General features: G+C 43.1%; 1 protein-coding gene across 1 annotated transcript; it reads right to left on the reverse strand.

Moving 5' to 3' along the window:
* Positions 1-2105: 2105 nt before the first annotated feature.
* Positions 2106-9722, reverse strand: LOC117347531 (nicotinamide N-methyltransferase-like). The gene is made up of 3 exons (XM_033918614.1): positions 9398-9722; positions 6396-6603; positions 2106-3072 (listed from the first exon to the last, which is right to left on the reverse strand). Exons 1-3 carry the CDS (start codon positions 9543-9545, stop codon positions 2646-2648), a joined length of 783 nt encoding a protein of 260 aa, XP_033774505.1. The 5' UTR covers positions 9546-9722; the 3' UTR covers positions 2106-2645.
* Between the last annotated feature and the right edge of the window lie 2605 nt (positions 9723-12327).

The raw sequence follows: 12327 nt of genomic DNA on the forward strand, positions 1-12327 counted from the left end.
ATAAAAATTAAGTGCACTGTGTAGAACTGTGATTAGCATCACCTAAGAGGCATTAGGTATCACTAGGCATCCTAACTTTTAGTCGCACTGGATTTGTGCCAAGGTTTTCTTGGCCTAAATGTGTGCGCCTAAGTTAGGCACACAACAGCATCTAAATCAAAAACAGCAAACCACACCCACGTTCCACCCCTGATCATGCTCGCTTTTAGTTAGGCATTTTAGCCTAAGGCCCAGATTCACTAAAGATAGCGATTCAATCGTTGGTGGCAGATTCTGAAACAGCGACTGATTCACTATCTTTTATAATAATAATAATAATTTTATTCTTATATACCGCCAAAGCCATGGAAGTTCAAGGCGGTTTACAGCAAGAAGCGCTGGACAATCAGCGAAGAGGTTACAATCAAAGTCAACAGTACAGTCTTACATAATGAAAGAATTGGAAAGCTATATAATTCTTAGCAGAGCTGTGTAGATTATTAGTTTACAAATCGATTGAACAAACTCGTTTTTACCAGTTTTCTAAAATTGAAGTAGGATGAGGAGAGCGTGATAACGTTACGAAGCCAATCGTTCCATTTGCCTGCCTGGAAGGCAAGAGTTCTGTCCAAGAATCTTTTGTAGTGGCAGGCTTTTATTGTCGGATAGGTGAACAGATGTATTCTTCATGTGGGCCTTGCCAGATTAAAATGGGAAACTAGGTAAGTGGGGGCCAGACCAAATATTGATTTATAACACAGACAAGAAAATTTAAACAGGATTCGCGCCTCTAGGGGCAGCCAATGGAGTTTTTGATAGTAGGGGCTTATATGTTTCCATTTCTTCAGTCCAAAGATCAGTTGAACTGCCGAATTTTGAATGACTCTTAGTCTTAAAATGGTTTTTTTGAAGGATCCCAAGTAAATGATGTTGCAAATGATTGGCAAGGAGGTGCAAATCATTTGCATGCAAACTCCCCAATTGAGTCAGGGTAGAGCCCTGACAGTAGTGACAGGAAAAGCAGCCTCCTGTCACTGCTGTCAGGGCTTCTGCCAGTTTGTTTGGGGTTTTTTTTTTTAAGGTACAGATATTTTGCATGTATTGCCCAATTAAAGAAAAAGAAAAAAAGCCCCCCCTCTGTATGAACCCCAAAAATGGTAGGAGGGATGCCCACTCCTTCCTGCCATCGCCGTTGCTACCGCAAACGAATGGCAGAAGAGATGCCCACTCCTTCCTGCCATCGCCGTTGCTACTGCAAACGAATGGCAGAAGAGATGCCCACACCTTGCTGCCACCAGACGCCTGCCCGCCACTGCCTGCCGACATCAAACTAATATGGCAGGAGGAATTCCAACTCCCTCCTGTCGTCAGAACAACCCACCAAACCCCCCTGAACTTAGATATTGCAGAAGGGATGCTAACTCCCTCCTGCCGTTGGAACCCCCCCCCCCCCTACGATACCTGTAAGTTGGGAGCAGGAGAGATGTCCAGTCCCTCCTGCTCCTCCAGCCTCCAGCAATGCAATGTGGGTCTTAGGCACCACCCCAGTGCATCATATGATGCATGGGGAGGGGCCTAAGGCTCTAATTGGCTCAGGTGCCTCGGGCTCCTTCCTTGGAAGGGGCATGAGGCACATGAGCCAATCACGGACTTTCTTAGGGAAAAACCTATGGAAGTCCCTGATTGGCTCAGGTGCCTCAGGCCCCTCTTAAGGAAGTAGCCCGAGGCGCCTGAGCCAATCAGGGTCTTAGGCCCCTCCCCGTGCATCGTATGATTCACTGGGGCAGGGCCTAAGGCCCGCATTGCATCGCTGGAGGCTGGAGGAGCAGGAGGGACTGGACATCTCTCCTGCTCCCAACTTACAGGTACCGGGGGGGGGGGGTTCCAACCCAATGGCAGTAGAGATTCCGACGGCAGGAGGGAGTTGGCATCCCTCCTGCCATATCTAAGTTGGGGGGGGGGTTCGGTGGGTGGTGCTGATGGCAGGAGGGAGTGGGCATTCCTCCTGCCATATTTGCGCAGTGGAGGTGGGAGCATCTGGTGGCAGGAGGGAGTGGGGATCCCTCCTGCCATTTTTTTGGGGTTCAGAGAGGGGGGGAGGGAGGGAGGGTTTTGTCAGGGTAGGGGAGACTTTTATTTCTATTTTTTATTTTATTGGCCAGATATTTTGCGTGTGTAATATAAAAATATAAAATAATGACAGGTCTGCAGCAGTCAGGTTTTAGGATAGTAAAACCTGATTCAAAATAGCCCAGCAAATGTTATTGAATCAATCATTTGGCTATTTTGCATGGGGTTTTACTAATTTTCATGGGTCAGATCGGGTCGGATTGGACAACACGTGGCGAGTCATTAAGTGAATCGGATGTGTAGCCTCGATCGTCGCTAAACCAGTGAAAACAGGTATAGCGACGATCGCTGACTTCGGGGCCTAAGTGCTTACTACTATCAAGTTAGGCGGCTAACTTTCAATTAACTCTAATTCATGTAAATTTTGAGGTGTTAAGTGGAAATTTTTGACGCTGATAAATTAGACCTACATCAGCTAGGCATATAGATGTAGACGGCTAACTTTAGGCACACTTTATAGAATTGGGGGAATAGTGAATACCAAACTCTTGGATATTTTAATGTACTGGTTATCGTTACCTAATTCAGTAAACCTCTCATAATTTACGGGCAATAATAAATATTGCACCCTCATAATCTGTGTAGTTTTGCATGGAACTGTCAGCCCTCTGCAACCGCTCCAGCTTTTCTAGGACAAAGCCTCCTTCACCGATTGCTTTTCTAAGGAATTCTTCATTCAGTTTTAGGACAAACAATGCTTTCTGCCCAACGGTGTAACAGGATTCACCCAGGGATTCAACCACCACTAGATGTCCCCCAGGCTTCAGCAAGGTATTGATGTTCTTCAGAGCAGAGATGTAGGCGGTTTCATCTTTAGCAGCCACCTGCAAAGAAAAGGTTATAAGTACACAATCAACCTGAGGCAGAACTAGCGGATCCAGTGGGTTCTTTTTGGTTACATCACATTTCAGGAGTTGCTTGAGCTTTCTTCTTAACTTCTCTTCCATCTCATCGCATGTTCCCCTAAAACAGTGAAAGCAGAATAAGGAGGAATTCTTGCACATGATCTTTATCTACAATAAAATCTGGATTTCAAAACAGTAGCCCAGAAAGTTCAATGCTGGAATACTTGGCAAAGGAGCAAGGGCTGAGTGATGGCACTTGTCATCCCTGGTTAAGAACATAAGAATGGCCATACTAAGTCAGAGCAATGGTCCATCAAGCCCGGTAGCCTGTTTTCACGGTGGCCAATCCAGGTCACTAGTACCTGGCTAAAACCCAGTCAACTAACAAACACACGGATCATTATCTAAATTATCCAACCCACAAAAGTGTTACCAATCAAAAAAGAAAAAAAGGGGGTATAATGGATAATAAATACAAAAATAATTTTTATTTAGTACCTAACTTTTTATTTATAAAAAAATGTTTTTGTTATTACTAATAACCCACATATGAAAACTTATTCTAAGCACACACTTTTACCCTAGTGTATAAATAAATTAAATATCTCAATTTAATTTAAGAGGCTGAAGTATCATAAAGGATGCATTGTTCTCGGTAAAGAGACCTCTTATAACTTAGATGCTATTTCAAGTCTTCATCCTGAATGCATATGATATAATCATTTACTTCAAACCTCCTTCCTACCTCAGTTAGGTACTAAATAAAAATAAAAATTATTTTTGTATTTATTATCCATTATACCCTCTTTTTTCTTTTTTGATTGGTAAAACCCAAAGAGTAGCAGCATTCCATGCTACTGATCCAGGGCAAGCAGAGACTTCTCTCATGTCTTAATAACAGACTATGGACTTTTCCTCCAGGAAATTGTCCAAACCTACGCTACCCGCTCTTATCACAACCTCTGGCAATGCGTTCCAGAATTTAACTGTTCTCTGAGTGAAAAAATATTTCCTCTTATTGGTTTTAAAAGTATTTCCCTGTAACTTCATCGAGTGTCCCCTAGTCTTTGTAATTTTTGACAGAGTGAAAAATCGATCCACTTGAACCCGTTCCGTTGGATGCCTTTTTTAAAGGTTATTGAGAAAAATATTCCTGGCAGAATCAGATCAAGGATGATGATAGACAGTACTATGTCTATGTTAGCGGACCCAACCTTGTCATTCCTGTACAACATGGGTAACTAGTCAACAGGAGCAGATCAAGACCTTCTGAGAAGTATCTAAAACTAGGATGCTTGGAAAGATATGGAATGCCTTATGTTTAATTTATCTCTATTTTTAATTTTAAAAATGTGTGTATGTGTGTGGGGGGGGGGGGAGGTCGATATTCAAAGTGATTTAACTAGCCAATTAAATCAACTATTCGGGGGTACCACTAACAGTGATACTTAATCAGTTAGTGCTGCTGAAAATAACCAGTTAGCTCCAAACCGTCCCTGCAGGAACTCAATTTCTCCGTCCCATCCCTGTGAGTTTTGCCCTGTCCCTGCCCCATTCCTGTCAGCTCTGCCTTAACCGCACAAGCCTCGACCACTTATGATTTTACAGTGTTTGAGGCTTGTGCAGATGAGGGCAGAGCTTGTGGGAATGGGGCAGGGACAGGAAAAGAACTCGCAGGGATGGGACAGGAAAATGAGTTCCTGCGGGGATGGGGAATAATTTGGTCCCGTGCCATTCTCTAATTCAGCACTTGACCAGCCAGGTGGACTGCATAAAAGTCAGTCCTCTCTTTAATGTAGTGACTCGTATTGCATTTAAACATCTATGTGTGAGCCTGCTCCAGAAAGCTGATTGTCGCTGGCTATTGGGCCTTACAAGAACAAATCTTGTTCCAGAAAAGTTGAGTGAACCAATTTATCAAAACAAGGAAAGAAAAAGGCAACACATCCATCTGATATTCAGATGGCAGAAGATAGCCAACTGTTGCCCACGGTCCATGGCAAAACTGGAAAATCAATGCCAGCACTGTATCTGGCAGCTGGCATTGAATTTCCAGTTTACACTTGGCCAGACGAGACATAGTCAGCTAAGCCAATATTCATTGTCTGGCCAGCAAATCCCTAGCAGCCAAAGACAGACCTACTTTTTAGGTGGGTCTATCTGGCCATTGAACTTAGCTGGCGAGCCACTGAATATTGGTGGCGATCAGTCACCGGAATAGCCAGACGGGTGCTATTTAGCCAGCCGGGATCCATTTGCAGTCGGCTACATAGTGCTGAACAACAGGTCCACAGATAATTAAATCTCTGTATAAAAGTCCACAAAAATTGAAAACGGTGCTAATGAGTTCACTAAGGCTATACAGAAACCATCAATAATACCTGGAAAAAAAAGCAACTTTGACAAGAGCAGTATCTATTATCATTTAACAAGAAGTAAGTTCCTAACTCACAATTTATAAAGCAATTCTATGTGACGAAGTGGCTTGTCATTAGAAAAAATGTAGAGTTCTAAAGATACCCAAATATATTCGGGAATAAATAATTAATTACCCCGGGTGCATTAAACTAGAAACAGATAAGTGAAAGTGCACACACTGGTAAAATTAGCACCATAATCTTTATAACATTGCTTAGTGCTCAGAGAACTATTTGTTGCTTATGAGACCGATGAGTAAGCATAATATAGCCCACTACTGACATGGCTCAAATTCTCAATCATTGCACTACAGTTTGTCTGCGAAACCTTTTAATAAATTTCCAACTTTAAATCACTTAGTTTTTGAATGTCTCAGAGAGAACAACTTAGTACAGACATGGTGGGGGCAGAGTTGTGCCTGTGTTGATGCGGGTTCTCTGAGGCAGCATGTCGAAACGTGTCAGAACCTGTTGAACCCCTTCACTTAAAGCTAGCGGGGTTAGCGCGTCGGACATTTCATCACGCGCTAACCCCCGCGGCTGGCTAAAAAACTAATGCCTGCTCAATGCAGGTGTTAGCGGCTAGCGCGGCAGGCGGTTTAACGTGAGATATGACATGCGTTAAACCCCTATCGCAGCTTGATAAAAGGACCCCAAGTCTGTTTACTTAACTAGTTGAAGATTTAAAGTCATTCAAAAAATAAGTGATTTAAAGTTGGAAATTTATTAAAAGGTTTAGTAGACAAACTGTAGTGCAATGATTAAGAATTTGAGCCATGTCAGTAGTGGGCTAAATTATGCTTACCCATCGGTCTCATAAGCAACAATTGGTTCTCTGAACACTAGGTAGTGTTATAAAGATTATGGTGCTAATTATACCAGTGTGTGCACCTTCACTTATCTGTTTCTGAGTTCTAAAGACAAACATTTCACATTATGGCACTTCAAACATATGCAAAGGCAATTTTTTTTGTTAAAGGCTTTGGATTATTAATTGGATGTTTGCCTCAGTGCTGCCCCCTACCTGTCACCTTCCAGCTCACTAATCATCCTCACAGCTGGACTCCAGTCATATGCTCCCTGCTCCTTCTTTAACCACATCTCTATCTCTCGCAAGCAGCGGTCAGCACAATCGGAGGCAATGAGTTCTTTGAAGAAGTCACAGGCAGAGAGAAGAAAATGAATGCAGGGGCCAGAGCCGAGCTCAAGACAGATATCCCCTTTCACATCACCTGAGAGCAAAAAATGAAGACAGAAAATATTACAAGCCATTCTGCATGCCAACTCTTCCCCTCTTTTATACAGACAACATTGTATGTTCTCCAATCATGCAAAATTTGTAGGAAGATGACATCATATTTACTCTGATATTTAAACGTAACATAACATACATTTTTATTTATATATCACAAAAAGCCTTTCGTTTCTATGCGGTCTACAAAAGAGGTACAACTGAGCTAAGTCAGCCACACGGTGTTAGCCATTCAATGTCTACCATGCTAGGTTTTATCATGCTATGCTTGCCTTACTATTTTTGCCATGTTGTGTCATACTAGGTTAACCATGCATGTAATACTATGTTTTCCATGCTATGTTTTGTCACACTCTGCTCGCCATGCTATGTCTCCCTTTCTTAGGAAGAGGTATGGCCGGTAGGGAAAAGGAGGTATTGATGCCCCTGTGTAATACTTTGGTGAGACCTCATTTGGAATATTGTGTACAATTCTGGAGGCCGCACCTTCAAGAAGATATAAAAAGGATGGAGTCGGTCCAGAGGAAGGCTACTAAAATGGTATGTGGTCTTCATCATAACGCCTATGGGGACAGACTTAAAGATCTCAATCTGTATACTTTGGAGGAAAGGCGGGAGAGGGGAGATATGATAGAGACGTTTAAATAGCTACGTAATGTAAATGCGCCTGAGTCGAGTCTCTTTCATTTGATAGGAAACTCTGCCATGAGAGGGCACAGGATGAAGTTAAGAGGTGATAGGCTCAGGAGTAATCTAAGGAAATACTTAGCAGATAGGCTGGCCTGCAACAAGGTGCCACTCCTTCAAGAGCATTGCCTGAGATCGCCAGCTCAGTTGGCCTCATTATAGGACCGCCCCTGCCTTTTAGGATATGACAATTCTAGATAATGTTAAGATACAATATTTTAAACATTTTGCACTCTGCTCTTTTCAAGAGAATATCTGAAACAAACTAAAAGAAAACAAGTCCCATTCCCTTTCTTTCTTTCTTTCTTTCTTTCTTTCTTTCTTTCTTTCTTTCTTTCTTTCTTTCTTTCTTTCTTTCTTTCTTTCTTTCTTTCTTTCTTTCCCTCCAACCATCCCCCTGTGGGTGTTTCTCTCTCTCCCTCCCTCCAACCTTCCCATGGGTGCTTCTCCCCCTCCAATACCCCCCACCCCCATGGATGCTTTTCTCTCTCACTCTCTTCACAATTCCCCTCCCGTGTGGGTTCTTCTCTCTCTCTCTCTCTCGCCAAAACCCCCCCTCCCCTGTGGGTTCTTCTCTCTTTCCCTCTTTCCAACACCCCCCCCCCCCAAGTAGGTGCTTTTCTCTCTCTCTCCGCAACCTCCCTCCCCTGTGGGTTCTTCTCTCTCCCTCCAACCTCCCCCTGCGGGTACTTTTCTCTTCCTTCCTTCACCCCATGGGATGATGCTTCTGTCTCTCCCCTGTCCCCTGTCTACCTCATTGCCAAAATTAAATCTTCAGGCCAACTAGCAGCAGCAGCAGCAGCAGCAAGATGAACCTGCTGTCCTCTCCCACATGGACTACTGCAATGCATTATTCAATGGACTGACGGCAAAAAATATAAAGCGTCTCTAGCGTGTATAAAATGCAGGAATCAGACTATTGAAGAACCTTTGCACCCGTGATTCAGTATCACAAGCACTAGCGTCAGCCCACTGACTACCCATAGCCAATTGCTGCATCTTCAAAGGCTTAGTACTTGCGTTCAAGTCCTTACACAACATGGCGCCTGGTTACATATCAGCCAAACTCCCACCCTATGTCCCAAAAAGACCACTCCTCTCCCAGGAGGAAACGCATCTTTAAATACTCCCTGGTCAGAGCCTCCAACTAGAAAGTGGCAGATGAAGGTCATACTCTCACGTCTTACCAAAGTACTGGAATCAGCTGCCTCCTACCATCGAATCCTTTGATGGTCTTTTGAGCTTTAGAAAAGCAATAAAAGCCTACCTCTTCACCTGACTCCTCAGGACAAACTAGCATTCACACTATTACTCTCAAACCACTGTATTCTTAATAGACGTTCAACTGACTTAATAGACGTTCAACTGACTCTCTCCCTTTGCAGGCTTCAGACTCCAAGTGCCTGCTAATCCAGAACAACTGAACTAGACACATCTCACTGTACCCTATTGCCTTAGTCTTCTGTTCCTTGTTGTTAATTGTTATATATGTCTTGTTTGCTAACTGTTATGTATATTACCATGTAACCCGCTCTGGGTTCCTTGGAGAGGATGGGATAAATAAATTGACCTGCCCCGGAAGCCACCTCTCTGGAGAGACTTCCTGTTCCTGTGCAGGCGGGATGCTCCAGAGAGTAGGCTTTCAGGACAGGCCTATGGCAGCAGGCTCACCTCGCTGCTGCTGCCAGTCAGTCTGAAATTCAATTTCAGCGGAGCAGGAGGAGGTAGGCGGGGGAAAAGCAGACATGTTAGGGCTGCAGCAGCATGGCACCGTCTCCCAGGGGAGAAAGCTGTCCGGATACCCGGCCAGTCCTCTAAAAAGAGGACATGCCTGGGTAAATTCGGACATGTGGTAACCCTACTCTGCATGCATCTTAAATCTTCCAGCAGCTGCCGCGCAGTGTCAACGAGCAGGCCTGCCCTGGAAGTCTTCAATCTGCAGCGACGCTAAGCGGCAGCTGTGCAAAGATTTAAAATTACAGAGACCATGAGGAGGTGAGTGATTGCCAATTTTTTTGGGGGGGAGGCCACAGCCCCTGTGGCCTCCCCCGTTCTGACGCCTATGGTACACTCTGCATTTAACCCACCTGCTCTGAATGCTTTCACAAGATGTGTCAGTGGAAACCGCAGAATGTCGTTTATCATCTGTGTGGCTGAAAAATTATAGTATGTTTCTAAGTAGGCCCGTGGGTCAAACTCCCGCTGGTAAACCTCTACATCAGCAAAGTCGCACATCGTATCTCAGGTTTCTGCTTGGATGAAGGCTGATTCCAAGAATGAATTCCTGTACTTGGGCAGCTGCATGCAGCTGGAGAGAAGGCGTTGACTGCCTCACAGGGTGTTGCATATCCAGGGTCCTAGAGCCTGCCTCTTAACTCGTTTTTTCTGAGATCGAAGCACATTTTTGTGCATCAAGTTATTTCTCAATACTTAGCTAATAAATCACAAGGTTCCCTCTGTTCTTCAGATCCTGTCATGTAGCATGCACACATAATACAGCTCTGCCACAGCCTCAGTTCAAGAGGGTCACTCTAAACGTATTTTTTATGAAGTGTTACAACTAAAGAGATTATTTTTTTTCAGAAATCCATTAATAAATTGCATGTCATCTTTGGTCTGAAAGCTCTTTTTGAAACTCTAGGGCTCAGGGAGGGATTGGATAGGGAGGACCTCACTAAAGAAAGGTTTCAGTTCACTCAAGCTTACAAAGACCTGAATATTAAGCACCAGTGTCTGTCTTGTCATTCCTTCTGTAATTTCCCCACCTGAGCACTGTGTATTGATGCACATTCTTGTCCAGTTTGTCTGTCTTGACTAGATTGTAAGTTCTTTTGAGCAGGAATTATCTCTTCTATATCTATGTCTTTTTCCCCCCCCCCCTTTATTTATTTAATTTTTAGATAAGTACAATTATTGTGCTTAACAGGCAACATTACGATATTAGTACATCCAATATTTCTATTAATAAACAAACCAGATCAAAAAGGCAATACAAAATAAATCCAATTTCTATTGGGTCAACATAATATATCTACTTAGGTAATCCATTATTAATTTAAACATAGTTCTCAATCTTAAGGAGAAAGGGAAGCAGGAGAGAAAAACTTCCAGGAAAGATCTCATATTTAAATTTAATAAAAGGAAATTAAGTGAAAGAACCGATGGCACAAACAATAGACTTGAGTTATCCTGAAAATCACTATGGTGCAAACGAAACTCCTTTTCCTTCTAGAAAGAAACGTAATTGATCTGAATCATAAAAATATATCTATTGTATTGAAATACAACAAAACATTTACAAGGAAATCTTAACTGAAAAGAGGCTCCTAATGACACAACTTTTTCCCGGTATGTAAGAAATTCTTTCCTTCTTGATTGAGTCCACTTTGAGACATCCGGATATATATATATATATTTTTTCACCTAAATAGGAAACTTGTTTCAAACCATAATAGACCATAATATAATCTCAAAATCATTTCTTTATCCTGATGGAATACCAATGACACTATTAATGTAGCTCGTCCAGACAATTCAAGACTTGATGACTCTAAAAGTGTTGAAAGGTCTTGTTCAGTAGTTGTTTCAATCTCTTTTATTAAACTTTTTAAATAATAATTCTTTTGTAAAGGTGGTATATTCACTTCTGTAATTTTTAATATGGAAACCAAAAAGTCCTTAAAAGTTTCTCTAGGATTTTTAAATTTAAACATAGGAAAATTTAAAATCCTTAAATTTAAACTCCTATTTTGGTTTTCCAAATTTTCAATTTTACGAAGAAAAAAGACTTTATCCATTGCTTGCTGCTTATTAACAGACTTGAACTCAGTTATAGATTTTTCAATGTCTCCCACTTGTTTCACTTGATCTTGATAAGCCGTTTCTAATTTTTTAACTTTAGTGGAAACTTCAGCTATTAAAGAAATGAAACCAGTACATACTGTTTGAAGATTTTCAATTGCTCCCCACAGTGAATCCAGTGTAACCACCGCCGGTTTTACGAGCGTCTTGAGCTGAGGCAACCCGGGATCCCGTTCTCCCTCCCGGGCCTCACCTCCCCCACGCTCACCACTGCTCGACTGCAGTGTTCCTTCTCCCTCTGCTGTACTCTCCGAGATAACCTGCAACGGCATTTCCTCCTGTATCAGCTGCTGCCGAAATCCCTCTGTTACACCCTCCACATGAAGGCCCATATCCGTTGCCTCTCTCGGAGGGGGAGGAGGGTCAGGTCCCAATGGGCTCAGCGAAGTATCGCCGTCTAAGCTGCGCTGCTCCTGGGGCTCAGCAGCGGATACGCCCGACGCCATCGGAACTGCAAACGCTGGTATTGCAGATTGACGAGGAATCGAAGTCGCGGACAGAGGTAGAGGGATATCCCTCTGCCGTCCCCTCCTCTTAGGCATCAGAAACAATTTAAAAGACACTTTCAAGGTAAAGTTATTTGCCTCTAGAGCGGGAGCTTAGACTCTCATGTCATAAGAACATAAGAACTGCCATCTCCGGATCAGACCCATGGTCCATCGAGTCTGGCGATCCGCACACGCGGAGGCCCAGTCAGGTATACACCTGATGTAGTTTTAGTCACCCATATCCCTCTATGCCTCTCGTAAGGAGATGTGCATCTAATTTGCCTTTGAATCCTAGCACAGTGGATTCCTTAATAACCTCCTTTGGGAGAGCATTCCAGGCGTCTACCACTCGCTGCGTAAAGCAGAACTTCCTGGCATTTGTCCTGGACTTGTCCCCCCTTAGCTTCAAACCATGTCCTCTTGTCCGTGTCGCATTGGACAATGTAAATAATTTATTTTCCTGCTCTATTTTATCGATGCCTTTCAGCATTTTGAACGTCTCGATCATGTCCCCTCGCAGCCTCCTCTTCTCAAGGGAGAACAGTCCCAGTTTCTTGAGTCGTTCCTCATATTCCAAGTTCTCCATACCTCTTATTAGCTTCGTTGCTCGTCTCTGCACCCTCTCCAGCAGTTTTATATCCTTCTTTAGGTTGGGAGACCAATGTTGG

The sequence above is a fragment of the Geotrypetes seraphini genome, chromosome 13, assembly GCF_902459505.1.
Source record: "Geotrypetes seraphini chromosome 13, aGeoSer1.1, whole genome shotgun sequence".
Taxonomy (NCBI): domain Eukaryota; kingdom Metazoa; phylum Chordata; class Amphibia; order Gymnophiona; family Dermophiidae; genus Geotrypetes; species Geotrypetes seraphini.

Coding starts and splice junctions, on each gene's coding strand:
- LOC117347531 (XM_033918614.1), bottom strand. CDS start 9,545: ATGTGCGACTTTGCTGATGTAGAGGTTTACCAGCGGGAGTTTGACCCA. Junction 6,604..9,397: donor TGTGAAAGCATTCAGAGCAG/GTGGGTTAAATG, acceptor TTTTGCTCTCAG/GTGATGTGAAAGGGGATATC. Junction 3,073..6,395: donor AGTGAGCTGGAAGGTGACAG/GTAGGGGGCAGC, acceptor TCACTGTTTTAG/GGGAACATGCGATGAGATGG.